General features: G+C 42.8%; 2 protein-coding genes across 4 annotated transcripts in view; both read left to right on the forward strand.

The window, feature by feature from the left end:
* The window catches only part of NARS1 (asparaginyl-tRNA synthetase 1), a 34,868-nt gene extending 21,439 nt beyond the window's left edge, over positions 1–13,429 (forward strand). Inside the window, exons 10-15 of the mRNA XM_058170490.1 lie at positions 777–976; positions 2,129–2,264; positions 4,077–4,190; positions 7,822–7,953; positions 10,335–10,466; positions 12,183–13,429. Of these exons, the coding sequence (XP_058026473.1) occupies positions 777–976; positions 2,129–2,264; positions 4,077–4,190; positions 7,822–7,953; positions 10,335–10,466; positions 12,183–12,314 (846 nt within the window). The 3' untranslated portion in view covers positions 12,315–13,429. The remainder of the gene's footprint in view (positions 1–776; positions 977–2,128; positions 2,265–4,076; positions 4,191–7,821; positions 7,954–10,334; positions 10,467–12,182) is intronic.
* A 4,997-nt stretch (positions 13,430–18,426) lies between these two features.
* Positions 18,427–27,101, forward strand: part of FECH (ferrochelatase) — a 38,728-nt gene continuing 30,053 nt past the window's right edge. Inside the window, exons 1-5 of one of the 3 annotated variants that reach the window (XM_058170494.1) lie at positions 18,581–18,602; positions 20,839–20,944; positions 22,665–22,703; positions 24,477–24,596; positions 26,714–26,862. In XM_058170494.1, coding sequence (XP_058026477.1) covers positions 24,499–24,596; positions 26,714–26,862 — 247 coding nt within the window. In that variant the 5' untranslated portion in view covers positions 18,581–18,602; positions 20,839–20,944; positions 22,665–22,703; positions 24,477–24,498. Of the gene's footprint in view, positions 18,603–20,838; positions 20,945–22,664; positions 22,704–24,476; positions 24,597–26,713; positions 26,863–27,101 lie in introns of all 3 variants that reach the window. The other 2 variants (XM_058170492.1, XM_058170493.1) reach the window with 2 other exon arrangements.

Here is a 27,101-nt window from a genome sequence, read left to right on the forward strand (position 1 = left end):
CAAGACCCACGCATGACTGAGGCTCAAGCACCCGTGACGCTTGTGTGAGTGGGGCCGAAAGTGCCCGTGACACTCGCACGAGTGGGTCGAGAGTGCCTGCGACGTTTGCACAAGGAAGGCCCTGAGAAGCTATGATGCTTGCGTGACTGGGGCTGTGCCCATGCATGCGTGCCCGCCAGCCAGCTCCCCACATGGCCCGCTAGCGAATAGGCCAGATTGAGGACCCCTGCTCTAGAATTTCTTTTCTCTCTTCCCTGCTGCCCTCACTTTTTAAGAAAGTTTCTAGCTATTTGTCAGTCATCCAGGTCATGATTGTCCCAAACGTGCTTTTTCAAGAAGCAACTGGACTTTTAGCTATACAATTTGGGATGAACACCCTTTGAATGGTGTGGGAGTAGGAATGGATTCCCAGAGAAAAAAATTGCAGATTACAGGAACCTGGAGCATCACTCAGGTGACCCTCAGGACACAGATAAACCTCCAAGTGCTTCAACCACCCTCTAAAAAGATGCAGATGACCAGCTGTCTACAAGGAATATAAATCCTTCCATTCCCCACTATCCTGTCAGAAGCTGAAGAAGCTTCTTGGGCGAGAAGCAAAACGTCTTCAAAAGCAAAAAAAAACCAAGGAAGTCCAGTTGCCTCCTGAAAAAGCACCTTTGGGACATTTCTGGCTATTTAGTTTTCTTTTGGTAAAATCCCCAACAGGTGTAGTTTCTCTATCTTGAACTCTGTGCAAAATGGAATTCCTGTACAACATCATCTTTTATCTTTAGATCACCCCACCAACCCTGGTTCAAACGCAGGTAGAAGGAGGATCAACCCTCTTCAAAATGGATTATTTTGGCGAGGAAGCTTATCTGACGCAGTCATCCCAGCTATATTTGGAGACCTGCATCCCAGCCTTGGGGGACACTTTCTGCATTGCCCAGTCCTACCGAGCAGAACAGTCAAGGACACGCAGGCATCTCTCTGAGTAAGTGCCTATTTCACCTTTTCTCAACCTTAGCAACTTTTAAGATGTGTGGACTTCAACTCATGGACTGTTTTCCATTTGAGATGACTGGAACAAGGTGAGAGAAGCAATCTAAAACTGAGGAGAATTTTTCTAATGGCGGGAACAATCAACCAATGGAACAACATGCCTTCAGAAGTTGTGGATGCTCCAACACTGGAGGTTTTTAAAAAGAAACCAGACAGCCATTTGTCTGAAATGGTATAGAATCTATGGCCCGCATGGCATCTCCGCGGGCATGTGAGCTGTCGCCCATGTCAGCTCCACCACGCATGCCCACGCACCTCCCGCCAGCCAGATGATTTTCGTGTCTCTACTGGGAGACATGAGCGCATGTGAGAGGGAGTGTGGAGTGCCCCCCCCCCAAAAAACCTTCCAGTGTTGGAGCATTTACAACTTCTGGAGGCAAGTTGTTCCACTGGTTAATTGTTCTAACTGTCAGGAAATTTCTCCTTAGTTCTAAGTTGCTTCTCTCCTTGATTAGTTCCCACCCATTGCTTCTTGTTCTATCCTCAGGTGCTTTGGAGAAGAGTTTGACTCCCTCTTCTTTGTGGCAACCCCCGAGATATTGGAACACTGCTATCATGTCTCCCCTAGTCCTTCTTTTCATTAAACTAGACTTACCCAGTTCCTGCAGCCATTCTTCATATGTTTTAGCCTCCAGTCCCCTAATCATGTTTTTATTATTTTTAATTGTGATATATTTTTTGAATTGTAAGCTGCCCAGAGTCATTGATTGAAATGGATGGAGGTGGGTAGATAGATAGGCAGGTTGAGGAATGGATGGGTAGCTAGGTGGGTGGTTGGATGGATAGCTAGAAATGGATGGAAAGATAGATAGATAGATAGATAGATAGATAGATAGATAGATAGATAGATAGATAGATAGATAATCCTTCTCCCTCCCATCCTTTCATTCTGCCACTCTCCCAGAAATGGTTAACTGATGTGTGCAGACACATAATCCAGTCCAAACCTAAGTTGGAGTAATGCTTTCTCCGGATGTGTTTGTAAAAGTGCATTCAGCAGTCAGGGTCATACCTGGAGGGGATGAGGAATTGCATGATGGTTCCCAGTCTTTTTTCTCATGAAGTCCCTGGTTTCTTCTTCCAGGTATACTCACATTGAAGCGGAGTTCCCTTTCATGAGCTATGAAGACCTGCTGAACCGTCTGGAGGATCTCGTCTGTGATGTGGTGGATAGGGTCCTCAAATCCCCAGTGTCTGATCTAGTGTATGCCCTCAATCCGGTAAGTGACTGAGACAAAAAACCCAACTTTTCTTGTTGCAGAATCAAACCTCTCTGTAAAAAACAACAGCTTGCCTTCGGAAGTTGTGAGAGCTTCATCACTGGAGGCTTTCAAGAAGAGGTTGGACTGCCATTTTTCAGAAATGGTATAGAACCGTGATGGCAAACCTAAGGCATGTGTGCCACAGGTGGCACGCGGAGCCATATCAGTGGGCACACGAGCATTGCCCTAGCTGAGCTCTGGAGTGCATGTGCGCTCCGGCCAGCTGATTTTTAGCCTTTCCGGGCCCACCAGAAGTTGGGAGTCAGGCTGTTTCCAGCCTCTGGAGGGCCTGGGGGTGGGAGGCCATTTTTACCCTCCCCAGGCTCCTAGAAAGGCTCTGGAGTCTGGGGAGAATGAAAAACAGGCCTTCCGGTTCTACCAGAAATTGGCAAATGGCTGTTTCCGGCCTCCGGAGGACCTATGGGAGGGTGGGGAAGGCCATTTTTTCCCTCCCCAGGCTCCAAGAAAGCCTTTGGAGCCAAGGGAGGGTGAAAAATAGGGGCCCACCGAGCCATCACATGCCAAAAGCAGGGGAGCGTAGGGGGGTCACGCACACATGCACAGGGAGTTGGAGTGCATTAAATTATGGGTGTGGGCACACGTGCATGCAATCTCCCCCACGCTCCCCCTGCTTTTGGCACACGATGGCAAAAAGGTTAGCCATCACTGGTGTAGGGTCTCCTGCTTGGGGTGGGCTGGGTGGGTTGGACTAGATGACCTACAAGGTCCCCTCCAACTCTGTTAATCTAATCTAAATAATCCAGAATATGGCACAAGGGAGGCCATAGAAATGAAGTGGGAGGCAGGCACAAATATATGAAACGTTTTTAAAGGATCATTTGTACAGATAGTCCTTGAGTTAGGACCCCAAATACGGCCATAAGTTATGATTGTAAAGCTGGTCATGATGTGATTGGATCTGATTTTATGATTTATTTATTTTTTACAAAGGTTAATAATTGTTCGTTACGGGGTGGGAGGTTTTTGTTGTTGTTGTTGTTCAGACATCAGAACGAAATGCCAGCTTCGGGGGGAAAATGTAATTTGCAGTCCTGTGAACACAAGGCCCTGCAAACGGCCATAAATGTTGGCCAGTTGACAAGCAACCAAAATGCAGTCATGTGATCCCAGGGGGGAAGGAGACTGGATCTCAAGGGGCTTATAAGTAACTTATGGAGGATCCGTCATAGCTTCAAATGGTCACTAAGCAACCCGTCGTTGAGAACTATGTACGTTTTGGTTCGCTGGTGGCCAGAATGTCTGGCAGCTTCAAGATAGAATGTCTTGGATACAGGTAGTCCTCGACTTACGGCCCCAAATTTATGTTGGTATGTGACACATTTGTTAAATGAATCTGGCCCCATTTTATGACTTTGCTTACCACGGTTGCTAAGTGAATCACTGCAGCTGCTAAGTTAGGAACACAGTTGCTAAATGAATCTGGCTTCCCCATTGATTTTGCTTGTCAGAAGATCGCAGAAGCTGATCATGTGACACACACACCCCCCCCCAGGTCACTGCAACCATCATAAATGTGAATCAGTTGCCAAGCATTTGAATTTTGATCACATGACTTTGGGGATGCTGCAACGGTCGTAAAGTGTGAAAAGCGGTCATAAGTCACTTTTGCAGGGCTGTTATAACTTCGAATGGTTACTGAGTGAACTGTTGTAAGTCAAGGACTGCCTGTAATAAAATTAAACCAACCCACTGGTGTAGTTTTTAAAGCCTTGCCATCTTTACCGGTGCGTCTTTCACCTGTAATTGCAGAACTTCGAGCCTCCCAAGCGCCCCTTTAAACGCATGAACTACACAGAAGCCCTGATATGGCTCAAGGAACATGAGGTGAAAAAGGAAGATGACACCTACTACGAGTTTGGCGAGGTAAGCTTCTGCTTTTGTTTTTGAGCACCCATGCTTTCTCTTGTACTCAAAGAAGAAGAAGAAGCAGTTAAGTATCTGGCCCAACTGGGTGTTGTGACCCAGGCCCAGGTAATAAACTCAATCCGTGAAAAACAAACTTTATTCGAACAGCTAGGAATTACTTCATTCCCAGCTTCGTGCAACTCAAAGTAAAACAAATGCCTCCCAACACAAATTCCTCAGTTATCTCACAAACCTTAGTCCAATTAGGCAGATTGCCAAAGGCCCTTCCTGGCAAATTTCCAGAAGCCACAAAAACAAAGACATAGACGAAGCAGAAGATGCAGCTACAACGTTGTTTTCCGGCAAAGCTCAAATGCCATTGCTGGTCTTATGGCATTGAGTTGTCCTCTTTGTTTGAGCTGCTCTTGCCTTCTGGTAGCTCTTCTCATGCATGCATTAGGAACAGGCTCCTCCCGTTCCTCTGCCTCACTACTATCAGTCTCTGGAGGCTCTGGAATCCGCACCTCCCTCCCCGATGGCCCTGGCCCCACCTAAGCCGCATTGCTGTCCGACTTCATTGCCAGCTCCGTAGGCTGCTGATGGGCCACAGCACTGGGTAGCAGCATTTAACTGATCTTGGATGGTTTGGGTTAGCTTGGATGGGAAACCACCAGGTAGACTGGAAGGTCAAAAAAAAATCCCACTTGAAAGCAGTAAAAAAAAAATTCCGCTTCTGTAAAATCACGTGAAGTATTAGTATCGCTTTATAAAGCCTTAGTAAGTAAGGCCACATGTAGAATACTGTAGTCAGTTCTCGTCGCCACACTACGAAAAAGATGTTGAGACTTTGGAAAAATGAGCAGAGAAGAGCAACTAGGATGTTTAAAGGCCTGGAGACTAAACCCTATGATGAACGGTTGCAGGAATTGGGTGTGACTAATCTAGAGAAAAGAAAGACTAGGGAGGACATGATAGCAGTATTTTAGTATTTGAGAGGTTGTTATAAAGAGGAAGTGGTCAATTTATTTTCTAAAGCCACCTGAGGGCAGGACAAGAAACAATGGATGGAACCTAATCAAGAAGAGAAGCAACCTGGAACTAAGGCGGGGTCAGCAACCTTAAACACTCAAAAAGCCACAAAGGTCCTAATCGGAAGCCCCTGTTCAATTCTGGAGCCAACCAGAAGTCCGGTTCCCCCACCATAGAGTTTCCTCCTAGCATGGCATCCTTTTTCCTGTGCCCACTGGAAGTCCAGTTCCCCCACCATAGAGTCTCCTCCTAGCATCTTTTTCCTCTACCTGTCCTAACCGAAAGTCCTATCAATTGTGGAGACGACCGACGACAGGGAGCTGCAGCAGAGGGATGAAAGAGCCACATGCGGCTCTAGAGCCGTGGGTTGCTGACCCCTGAACTAAGGAGACACTTCCTAACAGTGAGGACAATTAATCAGCGGAACAGCTTGCCTTCAGAAGTTGTGGGTGCTTCATCACTGGAGGTTTTTAAGAAGGGATTGGACCAGTGGTGCGTTTCAACTGGTGTTACCACCGATTCGCTTCGTGCATGCGCTTTGCGCGCATTCCATTTCAGAACAGCTGAGGCGTGGCGATATGCTCTGCCGCACCTATCAGCTGGGCTAAAAATGAGCAAATATAGGCAGGTATAGCACAGGGGCAGGTGGGAGGGCCCAGTGGACAGTCGGAGTGAACCGGTTCACTCACCTCACCTCACCATCAGCGCTATTGGATCGCCTGAACTGGGGAGAACTGGTAGCAACCCACCACTGGACTGGACAGTCACTTTTTTGAAATGCTATAGTCTCAAGCTTGAGCAGTGGGGTTGGACTGGAAGACCTCCAAAGTCCCTTCCAGCTCTATCCTGATTGAATTGATTGAAAGGTTATCGAGTTCTTGGACATCAAACTGACCTTCAAATTATGGCTGTTGTCCTAATTTCAAAAATCCCCAACATTCAAATACATCCGTTTGTGTACTGTGCGTTCTAGTTCCACCTTAGGCATAAAAAACCAGCTGGGAGAATTTGGGCCGGTTGCTGTCTTTCAGCTCATCTGGGTTATTGTTGTGAAAAAAATAGGAGGAGGTTGAATTGTGTATGAAAAAAAAAAACTTTAAATAAATTCAGATCTCTGTCCCTTTCTCTCTGGGAAAGGAGGTGGAAAGATAAAGGGAATTAGAGTATCAGATGAGAGTATCTGTCAGAAGTGAAAAAAGGCAATCAGAGAAAAACGTTATAGTCATTCCTTCTTGTCCTTTTGGTTCAGGATCCATCACTTATAGATTATCCCCAAATTCTTAAAATTTGCATTTCTTGCCCCAGATTGTGGCTTGGCTGTAGATCTTCTGGCACATTGTCCAAAGCCATAACGTGGTTTGTTTGGACTTGGCTTCATGTGTCATATAAATAGATTGTGATTTAGAGATCATGTCATGTTTAGAGAGCAAGTCATGTAAGCTTAACCAATGATAGTTTATTGAGTAAACAGTAGTCAAGGAAGGCCTATCTTAATTTAATGTGTGAAGCTAATCTGGAACGAACTACCCCCCGGACTTCGTCAGCTTTCGGACCTTCGGACCTTCCGCCGCGGGCTTAAAACATACTTATTTAATTGTGCAGGACTGAGCTAGATTTTAAATTTATGGGTTTTAAATTGGGTTTTATTTTTATATTTTTTAATTCTTAATTACTGGGCTTTTAGAATAAGTTTTTTAATTGCTTTTATATTGTATTTATGTGTTTTAAGTGCCTGTAAACCGCCCTGAGTCCTTCGGGAGATAGGGCGGTATATAAATATGATCAAATAAATAAAATAAATAAATAAATAAGGGCATCTGAATCTCCAGGAGAATTTAATTGATTATTTATGACCTATAAGGCCATAATTATACTGGGCCAAGTTGATTTAAATTCTGTAAAAACTTATCTGGTGTTCACATTTTCCAAAGATGTCTTCATTCGGTCAACATCTGATGTGCATTCAGAAGATATGGGAAAAAGTTCTTTTCAGTGGCTGCATCCACAATAAGACCGGAAAATTCATTGTAAGCAGTGTGGTTGTTAAATGAGACATCATGCAACTGCAGCCAATTTAATGACCTTTTTTTTTTCACACAGTCATTAAGCGAGACGTCATGTGGTTGTGACTTGTGACCTTCCCTATTGACTTTGCTTCTCAGAAGCTGGCTGGGAAGGTCACAAATGGCAATCACATGATTGTGGGTTGCTGCAGTTGTCATAAGCTCAAGGACTATCCATAAATCACTTTCTTCAACACCATTGTAACTTTAAACTGTTTCTAAATGAATGATCGTAAGACAAGAACTACCTGTAAAGTGTCCCTCAAAAGGTTGAAACCTTCTTCTGGAGAATTTCTGGGGCTCCTTGAAGGATTTGCTCAGGTTGTCTACATGGACAAGCAACATTTCCTCTGTAGCCGCTGTTTTGATCAACCTAATCTTTGATGTCACCACGGCCTGATCCCCAAATTTAGCTGCTAAAATAGCAGTAAGCTAATTTAAGGCTTTAGGCTAGTTCCAAAAAATGTGACTCCAGAGATAGAAAGTAGCTTAATCAATGGCAGTGGAGCAGTTCTAGGCAGAAGGAGAAATTAATTGCTGCTTTTTTTCAACCGCAGGATATCCCAGAAGCTCCAGAGAGACAGATGACTGATGCTATTAACGAACCAATCTTGCTGTGTCGATTTCCTGCTGAGATTAAATCCTTCTACATGCAGCGCTGCCCCGAGGACGCCCGTCTTACTGAATCTGTCAGTTTGTGTTCCCACTTCGTGTATTGCATGCAAGATTGGGCGGTGGGGGTGGATGGGAACTTACTCATCTTCTTAATGTGGGGTCTACATTCCCCACCTGGTTAGCAAGATCTTGAAACCTATTCACATTTTTTAAAAAAACAAAAAGTATTTGCATGGTATTGCTGCTTTCATCAAAAGAGTTGAAGAGCATCGTGTCACAAGCTCATGGGGCAGGAGTAATGGTACCATGCTGTGCCGTCATTTTGCACCTCTTCCTTTCCTGGTCTCTCTTGATTTCTGGCAGCTCTTGGTAGATGAGATCTCATCCACATGGCGGCATAATTCTCCTGGGTTGTCCCAAAGGGCCTTTTCAAAAGGCAACTGGACTGTCTCATTTTTTTTTTCCCCTTGGAAACGTTTCACTTCTCATCCAAGAAGCTTCTTTAGTTCTTGGATGAGAAGCGAAATGTTTTCAAGGAAAAAAAACCCCAAGAAAGTCCAGTTGCCTTTTGAAAAGTACCTTTGGGACAATCCTATCTGGAAGATTGAGAATCTCCATAGACCCTCCTGAGCTGTTTTACTTCAGATTATTGATACTGTATTTTTTGGGCTTCCTACGCTATAAGGAACATTAGGACATTTGGAAAAGAAAGACTCTATAAGTTTAAAACGGATGTCTCATGACACCCAAAATGTAGAATCTTAGATAATCCTGTGTAAAGTGTTAGAAGAGACGTGGTGGCTCAGTGGCTAAAACGCTGAGCTTGTGGGTCGAAAGGTCGGCAGTTCAGCAGTTCGAATCCCTCGTGCCGCGTAACGGGGTGAGCTCCCGTTACTTGTCCCAGCTTCTGCCAACCTAGCAGTTTGAAAGCACGTAAAAAATGCAAGTAGAAAAATAGGGACCATCTTTGGTGGAAGGTAACAGATTTCCATGCACTTTTGCCGTTGAGTCATGCTTGCCACATGACCACAGAGACGTTTTTGGACAGTGCTGGCTCTTCAGCTTTGAAATGGAGATGAGCACCGCCCCCTAGAGTCGGGAATGACTAGCACATATGTGCGAGGGGAACCTTTACCTAAAGTATTAGATGGATCCCAAGTCAGTGACTGGCTGATTAAACCATAATGTAATTGGTTTAGTGTGCTGTCTAAATCCATGCCAAAAGCTAAATTATGGTTGAGGAAGAACATTCTACACATCTTTGTAATCATAACTTGTAGCGCAAAGGATAAAAAGAGCATTGAAATGCATCTTTCCTAAATTGGAAAGAGGGATTCTAAGTCAGGGGTGTCAAACTTGCGTCGTCACGTGACGTATTGTGACTTTTACCCCCTTCGCTAAACCAGGCGTGGACATGGCCAGCGCATGCCGCATCCGTCCCGCGAGTTTGACAGCCCTGTTCTAAGTTATTAAATCTTACTCTCCAGGATTCCTTTCAGACTGAAAAAATTCTGGGCACCAGCACAGAGTTTTTGGATGTTCTTCCCGAGAGGCTGTTTTACAGGTCATTGACCACAAGATGTCACTCAGACCCACAGCTCACAGGAGATCACTTTTTGTAATATTTGGCTAGATTTTTTTTATGGAGGGTCCACCTACAGTCCCATCTGGTTATTTGACATGGGATGGGGAAGAGGAGAAATTTCTCTGAACCCTTGTGTAGCTCATCTCTAATCCTTGGGCCATACATGTTACAACCAGTACCTTCTGTTTGGCGTCCCAACTCTGCTGAGTGACCTACAGTAAGGTTAATTATTATACAATAATTGTTGTAGGCTAGGAGTTGAAGTTCTGAATGACCCACTCTAAACCAAGTTACCGTATTTTTCGGACTATAAGACGTACTCCCCCCCACACAAAAAAAGTGGGTGGAAATGTCTGTACGTCTTATAGACCGAATACAGCCTTGTTTTTTGGCCTCCCAAACCCACCCCCTGCGCACGGGACCAGTTTTCACCAAAAACAGCCCTGTTTTTGGCAAAAACAGGATGCATGAAGGGTTTGGGAGGCCTGCACAGTGCTCCTGCAGGATGGGGAGGGCAAAAACAGAATGTGTGGGGGGTTCAGGAGGCCGAAAATGGCCCCGTTTTTGGTGAAAACAGGACACGTGAAAGGTTTGGGAGGCCTGCACAATGCTCCTAGGGGCTGGGAAGGGCAAAAACGGGACATGGAGAATTCAGGAGGCCGAAAATGGGCCCGTTTTTCACAAAAATGGGACACGCAGAGGGTTTAGAAGGCCTGCAGAGTGCTTCTGGGGACCGGGGAGGGCAAAACCTAATTTTTCCCTTGCTTTCCTCTTCGAAATCTAGGTGCGTATTATACACCGGTGCGTCTTATAGGTCCAAAAAATATGCAACTTCTGATTCTCAATGGGCTTTTTTGTCTTGATTTATAGGTTGATGTGTTGATGCCTAATGTTGGTGAAATTGTGGGAGGCTCCATGCGTATTTGGGACAGTGAGGAGCTTCTGGAAGGTTACAAGAGAGAAGGAATTGATCCCACCCCTTATTATTGGTATACAGACCAGGTACGTATTAGTTGTTATGAGTTGTTGGCCTGTCTTGTCATTTGTTTACCATATGGCAGGAACACAGTATTCTTGGAAGGCAAACCAAAGATCAAATCAAATCCAGCAGACTTTGGTGGACCAATTAAGGTAGAAAATGCTACAAACAGGCTCCAGGTATCTTTTGGAACAGTTCTAGAAAAGCTTCCCAAATTAGTAACATAATTATCAATCTGGAAAAAAAGATGCCAACAAGGTAAAGGTAAAGGTTCCCCTCACACATACGTGCTAGTCGTTCCCGATTCTAGGGGGCGATGCTCATCTCTGTTTCAAAGCCGAAGAGCCAGCGCTGTCAGAAGACGCCTCCGTGGTCATGTGGCTGGCATGACTCAACTCCAAAGGCGCATGGAACGCTGTTACCTTTCCACTAAAGGTGGTCCCTATTTTTCTACTTGCATTTTTTACGTGCTTTCGAACTGCTAGGTTGGCAGAAGCTGGGACAAGTAACAGGAGCTCACCCCGTTATGCGGCACTAGGGATTCAAACCGCTGAACTGCCGACCTTTCGATCGACAAGCTCAGTGTCTTACCCACTAAGCCACCACGTCCCTTAATCATTAAATACATGGGGATAAAATCCTATTAATAATAATTAACGTTAATTCCATAAAATGAACATTCGGAAGGTTCTAAGCATGTTTTGCTGGGAAAACCCAATAGACTACTCTTTAAAACAAAATTTATTCTTCAGCATAAAAAAAAAACACCACTCCATAATACGCTTCTGATCTCAAACTTCCAAACTGTTTTTCATTTGTCTTAGGTTCCACCCCTTACGCATTGAATGTGGTATGTAGCCTGATTATTAGATGGCTGCTGCTTATTCCAAAGGGGAAGAAATTTAAGATTTTTCAGCAGGAGGTGGAATTGGCTATAGGGAAAAGCCTATAATCTCAGCTTCTGCTGATGAGTTTTCACGCGTCTGTTTTCTCTGTGCAAATCAGGAATATTCTCTCCCCTGCTGGTGATTTAGTTGAAATATATATTCGAGCAATAATTGTATGAACAGTGTAATGTCTTGTTTGGACTTTGGCCCAAGGATTACGAAATGTCTAAAAAGATTTTCATGCAACAAGATGTCACTCAGAAGCCATTGCTTGCAGGAGATATTTGTTTTAAAATATCAGATGTTCCCTAAGAAGCAAGCTTTTTGGAATATATGCTGCTCTTCCGCGCAAACTTCCCTTGTTGATATCAACCGGAGAATGGCATTACTTTTTTTTTTCCAGACTAACCCACAACACAGGCTTGTGTGACAATGGAATCAGTTCATCGTAAGCCTGAATTCTTTGGAAGTAGAATGGGAATGCCCGTATAAATCCTGAAGGTTAAGTTGTCCCCAGCTATGAGGTGGGGTGTCTGATTTGTACAGCTTTGTGGCTTAGCAATGGAGGAGGGTTGGCTTTATCCCAGGCGAATCACATTAGTTTACCATGACATGTAAATGTACACTATTACAGGGGTCTCCAACCTTGGCAACTTTAAGACTTGTGGACTTCAACTCCCAGAGTTCCTCAGCCAGTAAAGCAAAGAAACTCTGGGAATTGAAGTCCACAAGTCTTAAAGTTGCCAAGGTTGGAGACCCATGCACTATTAAGTCACAGTTCTGGGTTTGGGGTTGCAAAGTGGTTTGTTCATTAGGCATTTATTGACGCCTGTCTCGTTTTTGGCTTTGCAGCGTAAATATGGCACATGTCCTCATGGTGGTTACGGATTAGGCCTGGAGCGATTCCTTACCTGGATTCTGAACAGACACCATATCCGTGATGTATGCCTCTACCCTCGCTTCGTTCAGCGATGCAAACCCTAATCAAAAGTTTCTTGATGGACAAAGTCTATCCCACCTTAAGCAGTTTCCTCTTCATGGTTTCATGTCTCCGTCCCACAAATACCTACAGATGTAGTTGTTTTTTCCCCCCCAAATGAAATTAATTGCTTTGAACTGCAATTTAAATTCCAGTCTACTGATTCCAGAACTGTCTTCCCCTCTTGATTGTCTCAACCTGATTTCACTCTCATGTATTCTTTTAACATATTGGAAATCACTGACTGCCAGTGGAAACTAGCTGTGGGCTCTACTTCAAGGTCGTGTGGTCTGTAACAACACGTTGTAGCCCTGGGCTCTCGGAAAAGTATAAAGAAAAAAATGCATAATTTTTAGTAGGAGCTGGATTCAGGATTTGATTTTGGGTTTGTGGAAAATAAACATTAGGAAGCAGACTTTGCTGATCCCAATACGAATAGGAAATATAAGTTGTGGCCAAATAACACCGTTTTTAAATATAAAGAAAATCCTGTGGAAAAAGGATAATTCTAGCCCAGTTTTGACCCACTTACCTTGGGATCTTAAAAATAGTCTATTGAGCTATCTTAGTAGCATTCAGTACTTTCCTAAGGATGACTACTATTTAAGTTCCAACCTAGCTCATAAGAACGGTTTCTGTATTTTACGGCTAATTACCTTGCTTTTCAAGATCTGTGAATTTGAGTTATGCTAAATGGTTGGTTCAGAAAAATACTTGATATCTTTATTCCATCCAAAGGAGCTGGGAACTGGCATTGAAGAAAGCTGAATGTATTGCTGTTACTCTCGATACTGTATTTCCTAGTCTGCAAATACTTGGGCTGAGTTGTGCTAAGCTTTCCTATAAATGTTTTTACTGACATAGGACAGTTGAAATGTAAACTGCCTTTGAGCCACCAAAACAATTAGGAAAAAAAATGTAGAAGGGACATAGGAGATTCTGGATTCCCAGCTCTGGCAGCATTCTTTGATGTACTGTTTTATCTCAACTTTACATGTTTCTGTTAACTGCTGTATCCCCATTTCAAGAGCTGCAATCAATAAATTCAGAGCATTGGAGGGGGGAAAAAGTGTTCCACGTGACTGTCCCTTTTGTCTTCCTTTTGCCAGTTCTTAAAATTTCTATTTGTCAAACTTATTTGCCGCTCATCTCGCAGTTCAGGCGACTCTAAGCGGCTTACTACATCAAGATAAACAAGCAATCGCAATTATAAATGTAAAAAACGGATTAAAATAGCAAAAATTAAAACAAGCCGTAAAACAGTGCTTGGAGGAAGGAGGTGGGGGTTTCTTCACTGTTAGTACCAGTCACCTCTAGCCAACATAGCCAGGTTTTAAGGCTATGAAGGCTAAACGAGGGGGATATTTTAACTTCTGTGGTAAGTTGTTCCAAAGGGTAGGAGCAACTAACAGGATTTGGGGGGGTGGGGAAGAGATCATCATGCTGCTTGGGGAATTCTGGGAGTTGAAGTCCACACATCTTGAAGTTGAGTTGATGCTCTACCCTTATTAAGTTTTGAAGTTTTGCCTTCTTTCAAGGCTTGTTTTCAAATAAACCGTCCACCATTTTTCTTAAGATTTTCTTAAGGTTAAAGGCTTACTTGGAGCTTAGAGGCATTCTTGAAACTTAAGATGAGCTGGAAGAAAGGCATAGAAACGTAGGCTGCTGGAGCAGGCCAAGACCAATTCCCATTGGTCACAAAATAAAACACCTGCTGAGAAGGTGTATTGGTAAAATTGCTTCTTGTTCTCTTCCAAGCTCACCCTTCCTAACAAGGTGGTCACAACTGCAAACTAAGACAGGCATTTTGACCTGTGAAGCAGGCGGGTACTTGACAACCTGCCAGTTTTCCATTTATCTTTTGAACATTTGAAATTGATTGGAAACCTGCACTATATTAAGACATTCCCTATGCCATATTTTACCAACCCAAAATATATTGAATGATTATGTGCCATTAAGTCAGTATCGACTCTTCTGGACAGTATAGATAGAATTTATTAAGCTTTGTTTTATGTGGCTTCAATCGTATGAAATGTATACGGTAGCTTCTTTCTCTAGAGCTACATCCTGCCCAGGGGTGAAATCCAAATTTTTTTACTACCGGTTCTGTGGGCGTGGCTTGGTGGGAGTGGTGTGGCTTGGTGGGCGTGGCAGGGGAAGGATACTGCAAAATCCCCATTTCCTCCCCACTCCAGGGGAAGGATACTGCAAAATCTCCATTCCCACCCTACTCTGGGGCCAGCCAGAGATGGTATTTGCCGGTTCTCTGAACTACTCAAAATTTCTGCTACCGGTTCTCCGAATTGCTCAAAATTTCCACTACAGGTTCTCCAGAACCTGTTGGAACCTGCTGGATTTCACCCCTGATCCTGCCTTATAAGGTCATCCAATCTTACCCACCAGCAACTATGTAAAGCCAGTTGGAATGAAAAGAGTATGACTGGCTGAAAGTCGCTCACAAAGATGGAAAGTGAGAAAGGAATCTAAATCTGTGATCTCCAATGCCAGCCCAACACTTTAACAGTTGCAGCATGCTGTAGCTCCAAAATCTGTGGGGTAGCTCAACATACCAAGCTCAATCAAACCACGTTATGGCTTAGTTAGTATGACACGAAGTGGGCCATTTTGTTTTTCTCTGCTATGAGGAACCCCGGTGCTTCAGTGAAAACAAGTACTTGATGTATGACCACAACTGAGCCCAAAATTTCTGTTGCTAAGTGAAACATGTTAAATGAGTTTGCCCAGGGGTGAAATCTAATTTTTTTTGCTACCAGTTCTATGGGCATAGCTTGGGGGTCATGTGACTGGGTGGGTGTGGCTATGTAACCATGTGACTGGGGGATCAAAAGACAGAAACTTAACAATGTCCTGCTGGAGCAGGGTTGGACTAGATGACCTCCAGGTCCCTTCCAGCCCTGGATTATCCTCTGAAGCTGCATCTAGTGCCAGGTTTGTACTCCTTCCTTCCTCTCCTCCTTCCTTCCTTCCTTCCCTGCCTCTCTCCCTCCTTTCTTTCTTTCTCTCTCTCTCTCAAAAACAAGCCCCCCTCCCCCAGACCCCATTTTTTGGCTAGCAGGCTTCCCTGGGACCAAAAATGAACTCCCCCCCCCCCCCCCGTTTTTTGGCTAGCACCCAGCTGACTGCTATCATCAGAGGCTTTTTTTTTACTTTTAAAAGCATTTTTTTGGCCGAAGAAAAAATGCTTTTAAAAGTAAAAAAAAACCTCTGATGATCGTGTGGCTCAGCTGGGCGGTGGTGGGGGGAAGGGATTTTTGTTACAGGTTCTCCGAACCACCCACCGCCATCTGTACCGGATCAGGTGATCCGGTCTGAACATGGAGCATTTCACCCCTGAGTTTGCCCCGTGTTGTGTCTCGCTCATTTTCCCCGCAGCCGGGTCCCTCTTATCTCCTGCCGAATGCTGAGGAATGTCCTGGCATGCCTCCAGGCCCCAGCCCTGGCACCATGCCCAGAAAGGCCGAGCAAGACGAAGGGCCTGACGTGCCTCCAGCCCCCAGCCCTGGCTCCATGCCCAGGCAAATGGAGCAACTAGACCCCTCCCCCTCCCCCACAGCATGTGAGCCTGAGGAATGTGAATTGCCAACAGCTGGAGCCTGGAGAGATCCTCGCTTCAGGAGAATTGATAGGCGGCGTCAGCAAAAGGAAGGGAGGGGCAGGCCTGGATAAGTGCTGAGTCATGGAGCCACACCCCATGGCCTATATAAAGGATCTGCTTTCTGGCATTCTCTGAGTCAGGCAAAGTCTACCTTGGATTGCTGAAGTCACTTCCTGGTCTCCTGCCTGCCCTGAGAACTCTGACAGAACTTTGGCAAAGCTGCAGAGGCACGCCTGATACAGACTTCCCCGACCCGGCCGTCAGCGGAGGAGTGGGACACGACACCCCGTGTTAAACCTTTCTTGCCACAATTGTTAAGTGAATCACTATAGTTGTTCAATTAGTCTAATTGTTAAGTGAATCTGGCTTCCCCATTGACTTTGCTTGTCAGAAAGCTGCAAAAGGGGATCACGTGACCCTGGATACTGCAACCATCATAAATATAAATTGCCAAGCTTCTGAATTTTGATTACTTCCCATGGGGCTGCTACAACAGTCGCAAGTGTGAAAACTGGCCATATTAGTTTTTTCAGTGCAGTTGTAACTTTGAACGGTCAGTAAACGAACTGTCGTAAATCAAGGACTACCTGTACAAATTTTCCTGAAATACATCAGAACTTGGCAGTTCCATTCCATTTTACAATATTTGCTCACGAATAAAATGCATGAGGTGCTTTATAGACGCTGCCATACAATAGTCCATCAAGTGTTGGAGTAAAAGTAGCACGGCCTGTTTTATGTCTGCAGCATCCAATGCAAAAATCTAACCTCATGAACAATGAAGAATTTCTAGTTCATTTGGCATTTATTTAATTTATATTATCCAAAGTAACAAAAATCTCCCCTCACTGTCACAATAATTGTTCCCACAAAGCCTTGACAATATAGAACCTTATTCATTTGTACTGAAGAAGCTAATAAACTCACTAAATATTGAGTGATCTTTGGATAAGCTTTTGCAACAAAGTCTTGCCCACTTTCCGCATTTTTATCTTACAATTCCATTGCAACAGAACTGTCAAGGCAGCTACTGATAGAGGCCAGGACATCAATAAACCTCTCAGCAAAGTATATTGTTCCTATCTGCACCTTCAAAAAATAGGCAATTCCTCCAACTGGATGAAGAGTTCAGGCGAAGATAAAACACCAATGTTTTTGCTTTGGGATCTCTTATTTGGAGAATTATGCTAGTTTTCAATAGTTGCTGCAAAAATGCACTTCTGCGATTGTATCTGACTTTAGAGCCACCCGTTGCCCATACCAGGTTTGTGCTTTGAAGTTAGAGAAGCACAAACATTGCTGGCCAACTGGGACTCTAAAATAGCTAGCAAATCTGCATCTGTTCAATGGATCTCAATCCAGCTTCTGCACCTGCTGCACCAAGCAGAATCCCTATTTAAACTCCATTTGCAATGTCTATGGAGATTCTCAGCCAACCAGGTCATGGTTGTCCCAAAGGTGGTTTTTCAAGAGGCAACTGGACTTTCTGGTTTTTCTTTGAAGATGTTTTGCTTCTCATCCAAGAAGCTTTTTCAGCTCTGACAGGATGGTGGGGAATGGAAGGATTTATATTCCTTGCAGACAGCTGGTCATTTGCATTCTTTTAGAGTAGGGGGTCTCCAACCTTGGTCCCTTTAAGACTTGTGGACTTCAACTCCCAGAGTCCCTCAGCCAGCAAAGCTGGCTGAGAACTCTGGGAGTTGAAGCATTTGGAGGTTTATCTGTGTCCTCAGGGACACCTGAGTCGTGATTCTGTTTCCTGTAGTCTGCAATTTTTCCTCTGGGAATCCATTCCTACTCCCACACCATTCAAAGGGCGTTCATCCCAAATTGTATAGCTAAAAGTCTGCAGAGTTTCTCAGTCACCCAGGTCATGGTTGTCCCAAAGGTGCTCCCCCCCACCCCCAGAAAACTGGACTTTCTGGTTTTTTCTTTTGAAGACGTTTCACTTCTCATCCAAGAAGATGAGAAGCAAAACTTCTTCAAAGAAAAACCAGAAAGTCCAGTTGCCTCTTGGAAAAAAGCACTTTTGGGACTCCACTTGTAATGATTACTGGACAATGAAACTTTTGCAGTCAGAGTTGTCAAGCCGAAAAGATCTATACCAGCCACTACCTAGCGGGATTTTTGAACCTTCCGTATCTCTTTGCCACTCTTCAAATGGCCATGTGGATTTTTACTGAAGTGTTTTTCGTCTACCTAATTCAGCGTGGATTTCCTAGTGGTCTCTCATCCTCATACCAAAGTACTTCGCCTCCCAACCCAGCCCGCGCTTGTCGAGAGGCTCAGCTACATCATCAGCCGTAGCTCCCCTCAGCTAGTTCCACGCGAACCCGAAGCGCTGAGTCACTCGGCCCGCTCATTGATTCACCGCTTTGCCCCGTGACTCCGCCCTCTTTTTGTCTTCGGCCAACCACTGAGAGAGGGGGGGGGAGGAAGGAGGGGTTGCCGTGTCTCCCTGAAAGCTCCGCCCCCTCCGCTGGTTTGCCGAGGGGAACGGACATGCATGGCAGAGCCTAAGAGACTTCGGAGAAGGGATGCAACAGAGCAATCCGGTTCCCTTTGGAAAGCCGCTGTGCCTTGCGGCTGCCGTAGAGGAGAGAGAAATCTATTGAGTTTACGCAAATATGGCTGCTGCCTTCCGAGCTGCGAGTCGAGTCTTGCATCCATGTAAGTATGTCAATTGCCTTGGCTTTTTTTAAAATGAATTTATTTAAAAGGGGGAAAAAAAGATTTCTTGCAGGATTCTCCGGATTCGTAGTTTAAGATTGGGAAGGCAGAATGCAAGGTAGCTTTCTCTCCCCCTTCCCCCCGCCTCGTTGAATGCTGGAGCACTTGCTTTGCCTCTTGCAAGGGGCTACGGGGGAGGGGAGCTCGGGCATAGCTTTGGGGGTGGGGGTCGATCTACTATAGGGCTATGGGGTGTGGCTGGGTAGTGTTTGCACCCAGCCGGGCCGCTGTTACTTAACTGCTGGGGCCACAGAGGCATCCACCCCGCTGGCTTTTTCCGGCATCAAAAGGCGCCCGAGCTCTGGAGCAGGGGTCTCGAACCTTGGCAATTTTAAGACTTGGGGACTTCAACTCCCAGAGTTCGAGACCCCTGCTCTGGAGGGTCCTTTGGATTTCTCCCGCGTTGCATCCAGCCGCAAATCGCGCCGATGTGTTTTGGGTTTGGCAAGCCATGAAAGGTGATCTGAAAGCCACGCAGGGTGGCGAGAGGCGAGAGGGTAACCTCATCATGGGAAAGGGACTAAGTAAGGTCCCAATGTCCGTCTACAACCCCCCCCTCCCCAGCAGGATTTTAGAATAGAATCGAATAGAATTTTTTATTGGCCAAGTGTGATTGGACACCCAAGGAATTTGTCTTGGTGTATATGCTCTCAGTGTACATAAAAGAAAAGATACCTTCATCAAGAATCATAAGGTACAACACTTAATGATAGTCAAAGGGTACAAATAAGATGAGAGATGGATGGATGGATGGATGGATGGATGGAAGGAAGGAAGGAAGGAAGGAAGGAAGGAAGGAAGGAAGGAAAGAAAGAAAGAAAGAAAGAAAGAAAGAAAGAAAGAAAGAAAGAAAGAAAGAAAGAATTCTTTGTTGGCCAAGTGTGATTGGACACACAAGGAATTTGTCTTAGTGCATATGCTCTCAGTGTACATAAAAGAAAAGATACCTTCATCAAGAATCATAAGGTACAACACTTAATGATAGTCATAGGGTACAAATAAGATGAGAGATAGATAGATGATAGATAGATGGATGGATGGATGGATGGATGGATAGAAAGAAAGAAAGAAAGAAAGAAAGAAAGAATTCTTTGTTGGCCAAGTGTGATTGGACACACAAGGAATTTGTCTTGGTGCATATGCTCTCAGTGTACATAAAAGAAAAGATACCTTCATCAAGGTACAACACACTTACAACACTTAATGATAGTTGTAGGGTACAAATTTAACACTTAAGATACAACACTTAAAGATAGTTATAGGGTACAAATCTAACACTTAATGATACAACACTTAATTATTTTGTTACCTCACTTGGCCGCAGGTTGCATAAGGGATCTCCACTTTAAGTCTTACAGACTTCAAACTCCCAGAATTCCTCAGCCCGCCATGCTGCAGGTTGGATACAGTGCTGGCTGGCTAGGGAGTTCTGGGAATTGAAGTCCACAGGTCTTAATGTTGCGGAAGGTTGGATGGAGCTCGTTGCTTTATTTTTTTTTATATGCAAAGTTTTTTATTTTTTAAAAAACATACAAACATAAAAGCATCTTCCATTCACATTTCAAATACAATGTGCTGGTGTGTGTATTACATTTTTGTGAATACCACAATTACCTATCATTAATTTATTTAATCATCCATTTTATCATCCAATTATAATCAAATATTTTGGTTAATCAATCTCTAATGTTCCTTCTGGAACAATATTTTATCTTATTACCCTACTTTGTCCATCATTTTGAGACAATTATATCGTTCAATAATTTTTAACCTATTAAAAACTGTGCCTTTCTTTATCATAATTTCCCTTCTAACCATTGGTAAAATAAGTCCCATACTTTATAAAATTGCTTGTCTTCCTGTTCTCTAATTTCAAACGTCAATTTACTCATTTCTGGACAGTCCATAATTTTCTTTATAATTTCATCCTGCAATGGCAATTTCTCATTTTTCCAATTCCTTGCAAATACAATTCTGGCTGCTGTTATTACATTCACAATCAAATTCACAACCAACAGTGCTGGCTGGCTGGGGAATTCTGGGAATTGGAGTCCACAGGTCTTAACGTTGCGGAAGGTTGGATGGAGCTCGTTGCTTTAGATGATCAAAATATGTTTCTAAACATGAAGTAAAATTATAGGAAGTCAATTGCTTAGCTTGGTCTCTCGTCTTCCCTTTAGTTGCAAAAAGGAATAGCTGGAATCAGACAAGGGTCCAGTTGCATTGGAGATGGCAGTCAACAGCCGCTGTACAAAAAGCAAAGCCACAGATTCAACCTGAAAAGAGGTAAGGCACACCGGTGTAATTGAATGGATAGGTATATAGTACTTTTCACCTGGCATTTAAGGGGTGCTAAAGCAGCCACAGTTGACTGAGAATGAGCAAACTGGTAAAAAGGACGAAGAAAATCTGTTCATTTCGGTGATCTATTCATTAATTTATAGGTTTTGGTTTGTCTCAAAGCTGCAGTTCCTGTAGCTGGAATTTTTCATGCAGAGAAAACTTGCTGCAAAGCTTTTAATATTTTTTTTTAATTTGAATTTATATCCCACCCTTCTCCGAAGACTCAAGGCGGCTTACATTGTGTAAGGCAATAGTCTCATCCATTTGTATATTATATACAAAGTCAACTTGTATTGCTCCCCCCCAACAATCTGGGTCCTCATTTTACCTACCTTATAAAGGATGGATGGCTGAGTCAACCTTGGGCCTAGTGGGACTCGAACCTGAAGTAATTGTAATTGCAGGCAGCTGTGTTAATAACAGACTGCATTAGCCTGTTGAGCCACAATAATATGTTTTTTATTTCAATAGAAGAGAATACTTGTAGATCAGGGTTGAACTATGTAGTCCTTGGTGCTCCCGAAGCCTGGTTGTTTTCTTGCAGATACTTCATTATCCAACTAGGTAATCAATGAGAGGAGGGTTGGCTGGATGTTTATATACAATGGCTTGCCTTGCTAGTTTTAGTGGGGTGGATGTAGTTTCTACCTTCACCTGCACAGATGATATTACCTAGTTAGGTAATGAAACATCTGCCAAAAACAAGCTCAGAGAGATCAAATACTCCATGTGCTTTTTATTCTAATCTCTTGCTGTGAGCATATTTGAGAATAGGTCCCAGTGAACTTAGAAGAATTAAGTTTTGAGTGTAAGATTACCCTGTTACTTGCTTTGACATTTGATGCAGAAGAGTATCTCGGGCTTTTTTTTTATCTTGGGGATTTGATAAACCCAGGATAAAGCTATAGTCAATTTCCTTTTTACTTAGGACGAAAGATTTTGAAGACCTGCCTGTTTCTGCTAAAAGAGAAAAGTGTGGTTTGAAGAAATTTATTTAACAGAGGTCATTTAAAAGAATTCACTTTTTATTGTTTCTAGAATTATTCCCTGGAATCAGCTTTTCATGGTATTTTTAATCTGTGAGACACAAATACTGTAAGGTTAGTGGCCAAAGCAGGGGTGAAATCTAAAAATTTTCCCTACCAGTTCTGTGGGCGTGGCTTAATTGGTGGGCGTGGCTTGGTGGTCAGGTGACTGAATGGGCATGGCCAATAATAATAAATAATAAAAATAATAAACAAAGTATACAAAACTTGGGAGCGCACTGGTCTACCTTCTTTAAAAATAGAGGCACCAGTCTACTAGCCACCTACACCGCTGATCAGCTGTAGTGCGGCCCTTTGAAGCGCCGCGGCAGTCATTTAAGGCCGTTTGCAGCTATATCACCACCGAGAGCTTCAGGGACAGAGAAGAGGAACAGCGAGGCGTGGGCTGGGGGGGGGCAGGGATTTTTGCTACCAGTTCTCTGAACTCCCAGTCCCTATCGCTACCGGATTACGCAATCCGGTCCGAACCGGGAGCATTTTACCCCTAGGTCAAAGGATTGATATTTTCCCAGAACTGCACATTAATTGCTGCACATTCATAACTATTTTGTTGTCTTTATGCCATAAATGAGATTAAAATATTTGTTTTCTTTTTTCATTAACTTTTTATCTTAAAGGTATCTGACTTACTGATTTCCTGAAAGGCAAGGGAACAAGTGGGTGATAAGAAAATTAAACTTCTAATACTTTTTTAAAAGTTGCAGGCATTGTCAAGGGCAGGTAGTCCTCAACTTACAACTATTTATATGGCACACACACAAAAAAAAATGATTTACACCAGTCCTCACACTTAATGCAGCTTCCCAACAGTCATGTGAACAAAATTCCGGCACTTGGCAACCTACATGTATGTACAACAGCTGTAGCATTCTTGAGGTCATGTGATCACCATTTGCAGCCTTCCCAACCAGCTTCCGACAAGCAAAGTCAACTGGGGAAGGTGGATTCACTTAACAACCGTGTGGTTTCCTTAACAATTGCGGTGATTTGCTTAACAAACGTGGCAAAAGTTGTAAAAACGTGGTGGGACCTCCTTCTTAGCAATGGAAATTCTGACCCCATATGTGGTTGTAAGTTCAGGACAACCTGTGTGGTAGCTACTATCCATTTTGTGCTTTGATTGGATAATATAAGCACACACACACATTTTTTCCTCAGCCAGGAGAGTCCATGTTAATAGACTTCAGGTACCTGGTAAGGGCAGGTGAAATGGACAGATATAGGAAGTGCCAGATTTTATTCTTTCTGCTGTTTCCACATGCCTCCCACCGACCCGTACGCTCTCACAGAGAGAGTCTTCTCAGGGTCCCGTCCGCCAAGCAGTGTCGGCTGGCGGCCCCCAGGGGAAGGTCCTTCTCTGTGGGAGCACCTACCCTCTGGAACGAACTTCCCCCCCGGTTTACGCCAATTGCCTGACCTTCAGACCTTTCGCCGGGAACTGAAAACTTATTTATTTATACAAGCGGGAGTGGCCTGATTTTTAAATTCTAAATTTTAAATTTTAAATTTTTAATGATAATTTTACTGGGTATTTTATATGGTCAATTGGACGGTTTTAATTTCGGCCTTTTATTGAATAAGTTTTTTAATTGTTATTTTAATATGTATATTAACTGTTTTAAATGAAGGCTGTACACCGCCCTGAGTCCTTCGGGAGAAGGGCGGTATAAAAGTTTAATTAATAAATTAAATAAATAAATAAAATAATATTCTTTCGAACTCTGACCAACTGGATGGTATGGGGTCTTATGCTTGAGCAGGCAGTTGGACTAGAAGACCTCTAAGGTTCCTTCCAGCCCTCTGATTCTATGTTGTATGTTCTCTTTCCCCATTCAGCCATTGTAGTTTCCCCCCCAGGGGTATATCAAAATTACCCTGGAATACCTAGGAAAAAACCAAAGACAAAAACAATCTTACATGATTATCCACAAAAGGTGTACCCAGTTAGGTGCCATAATTTTACCTTGACTGGTTGACCACAAAAAAAGTTGTGTTTTATATAGTTATTTTATGATGTTGTAAGCGGACCAGATTTGCTTGGTAATGAGATGGTGGCATCTAAATTTAATATACAAATAAGTAAATAAGACCTTTAGGAGAAAAGTCCTACAAGAAGGCAATTAGAAACCCACTTCAAAATCGTGGCCCTAAAATTATAGGAATGTGACTCTATAGTAGTGTTTCTCAACCTCAATGATTTTACGACGTGCCCAGCTATGGAATTGTGGGAATTGTAGTCCATTCCACATGTCTTAAAGTAGCTGAAGTTAAGAAACACAGCTCTACAGTTACCAAAAGTAAAATCGGACTTTATGGAATTATATTTTATAATTTATTATAAATTATAATTTTGTAATATATAATTATACATTATCATTTTAAATGGTGCATGAATGGCATTTTATTCTCTCTTTTTTTCTTCTCCACAGGAAACCTAAAACAGGGATCCTAATGTTAAATATGGGGGGCCCAGAGACCTTAGAAGATGTCCATGAGTTCCTGCAAAGACTTTTTCTTGATAGAGATCTAATGACACTTCCGGTGCAAAAGTAAGAAAATCCTTCAGCTACTAATTATCCTAATGAACTTCAGAGAGAGGCTTAAGAACTCGTTTAATTGCACAAAATGAGTATAATTAATTTGTTTTCCTAAAAGACCCTTCTTTGCATTCCTGTAGCTTCATCGGTTCTTCCAAGCCCTCTCATGCATGTGGAGTGCATTTTAACTACTTTGCTAAGCTAGCAGGATAATTTAGTAGGTCATCTTTTTCCACCCTGAGGCTTGCAGAATTCTTTGCCATTACCTGGGGATTAGCAAAATATCCAGAGAGCACCATAGGGAAAAGGGAGAATACATTTCTCATAATAACAGAGTTGGAAGGGACCTTGGAGGTCTTCTAGTCCAACCCCCTGCCCAGGCAGGAAACCCTACACCATTTCAGACAAATGGCTATCCAACATTTTCTTAAAAATTTCGAGTGTTGGAGCATTCACAACTTCTGCAGGCAAGTTGTTCCACTTATTGACATTTATATCTAAAGAAATGGATGAGTGCTCATGTGCATATTTTTTCTTTGTCCAGTTGCACCTACTTGCCTACTTTCAGTTTCTTAATCACATACTGTGCATTAATATAAATGTAATAGAAGCCATTAATCATTCTTCAGATTATGTCAGCCCTTGCAAAGTGAAAGAGTTACAGCTTCTGGGTAAGCCCAGGATGCAAAATATTCAGGAATTGCTACATCCTATTATCATTATAGTTGGTCATACAATCAGTCAAATGCTTAGACTGGATTTCACCTTTTTGTCTATTATTATTATTATTATTATTATTATTATTGTTATTGTTATTGTTATTATTATTATTATATACACAAACACATGACGTCACAGCTGCCAGTTTTTTAGATGGTATTGACTTTTATACACAAAGAACCTTCCTAAGAACCTAAGATGTAGTGGATTGGTATAATATATATAAGGATCCAAGCAGTTGTGGCCTTTGGTAATGGACAGAAGGAATGCACAGTGCATAGATTTTCTATGTGCTGTCCAAGATTTTTTGGTATGGCACCCATGGGACCATCATGGCCAGTTCATGCTATAATCTTTCGATTTCAATTTTCAGGTCTTGATACTTGGAATTCTTCAATTCTTTCTCCTCTATTCTTCTATTTCCTAGAATTGTTACCTCAATTATCCACATTTCCTTTTTTCCCAGCCACACTTAAATCTGGTGTGTGATGAGTCAAGACTTGTATTCGGAAATCCCATAATAGTTTTTACCTGCTATAATCTAATATTAACCTAATTTTTGTATGGGTAATGTACAGTTAGATTGACATTCTAAGACTGGTGGAGACTTAATGAGTCAAATCCTAACCAAAAACCTAAGAAATATTAAAAGACCATTTAAGAATATGGGCAGTTCCAAGCAGGGTGGGTTTTTTTTGGTTTTTTTTTGTAAAATTAGAGTGTTCAGGTCTGATAAATTCAATTTTTCTAGATATTGAGGAAGTCCTATTATTGCGCAGTTGGTCAGCCAGATGTTTAGACTGGATGTGACATTTTTATCCGCCTTAATCAAACTATTTACTAAATCTGCACTACTATTAATCTTCTCATCATTCCCATCACCCATCTCCTTCCACTTATGACTGTATGACTGAAACTTTAATGCTTGTATTCTTACGATTTATATTGATATTGTTTCCTGATTGCTCATTTGTACACTATGACTATCATTAAGTGTTGTACCTTATGATTCTTGATGAACGTACTTTTTCTTTTATGTACACTGAGAGCATATGCACCAAGGCAAATTCCTTGTGTGTCCAATCAATAAAGAATTCTATTCTATTCTATTCTATCCAGTCCTTCCCATGGAACTGAGATAGGTAGATGTTATTGATGGTGCTAAAGGTATTGTCACAAGGAATAATGATTATAATATGCAAATAGATTTATGTTTAAAAGTCCATCTTTTAGTGGTGTGATTCTTCAGAGACTTCTTTGACAGAAGACTTCTTGCTGTAGCACAGTAGCAATATATTAGCACTCTTAAGTGTGTCTGTGTGTTTAGCATTAAATTTTATTTTTAACCCATCAAGGGGGAAGAAGGTAAAATGTATGGTTATTAACCCTATCTATTTTATGCATTTCAGTAAATTAGGACCTTTTATTGCAAAGCGACGTACTCCAAAAATCCAAGAACAGTACAGGCGGATCGGGGGTGGATCACCTATTAAGAAATGGACCGAGACCCAGGGGGAAGGCATGGTGAAGTTGCTGAATGAAATGTCTCCTGAGTCTGGTATTTCAGATTTTTATTCTTTTTCCTTGTTGTAGCTGCTGCTATGGGAAAATCTGTTCAGAAATCTGAATAGCGGTTGGATACCCTTACGGACGGGTTTCAGTGAAGTGTAATAATGCAGAGTTGCTTTTAAAATTAAATTAGGTTGGAGTTGAATTGGAAGGTTTAGTCCCTCGCCTTGAAATTATTTATTGATTTATTTACAGTTAAATTGGATTTGGGAGATCTCTTATCTTCTC

This window comes from Ahaetulla prasina, chromosome 2 (genome assembly GCF_028640845.1).
Source record: "Ahaetulla prasina isolate Xishuangbanna chromosome 2, ASM2864084v1, whole genome shotgun sequence".
Lineage (NCBI taxonomy): Eukaryota > Metazoa > Chordata > Lepidosauria > Squamata > Colubridae > Ahaetulla > Ahaetulla prasina.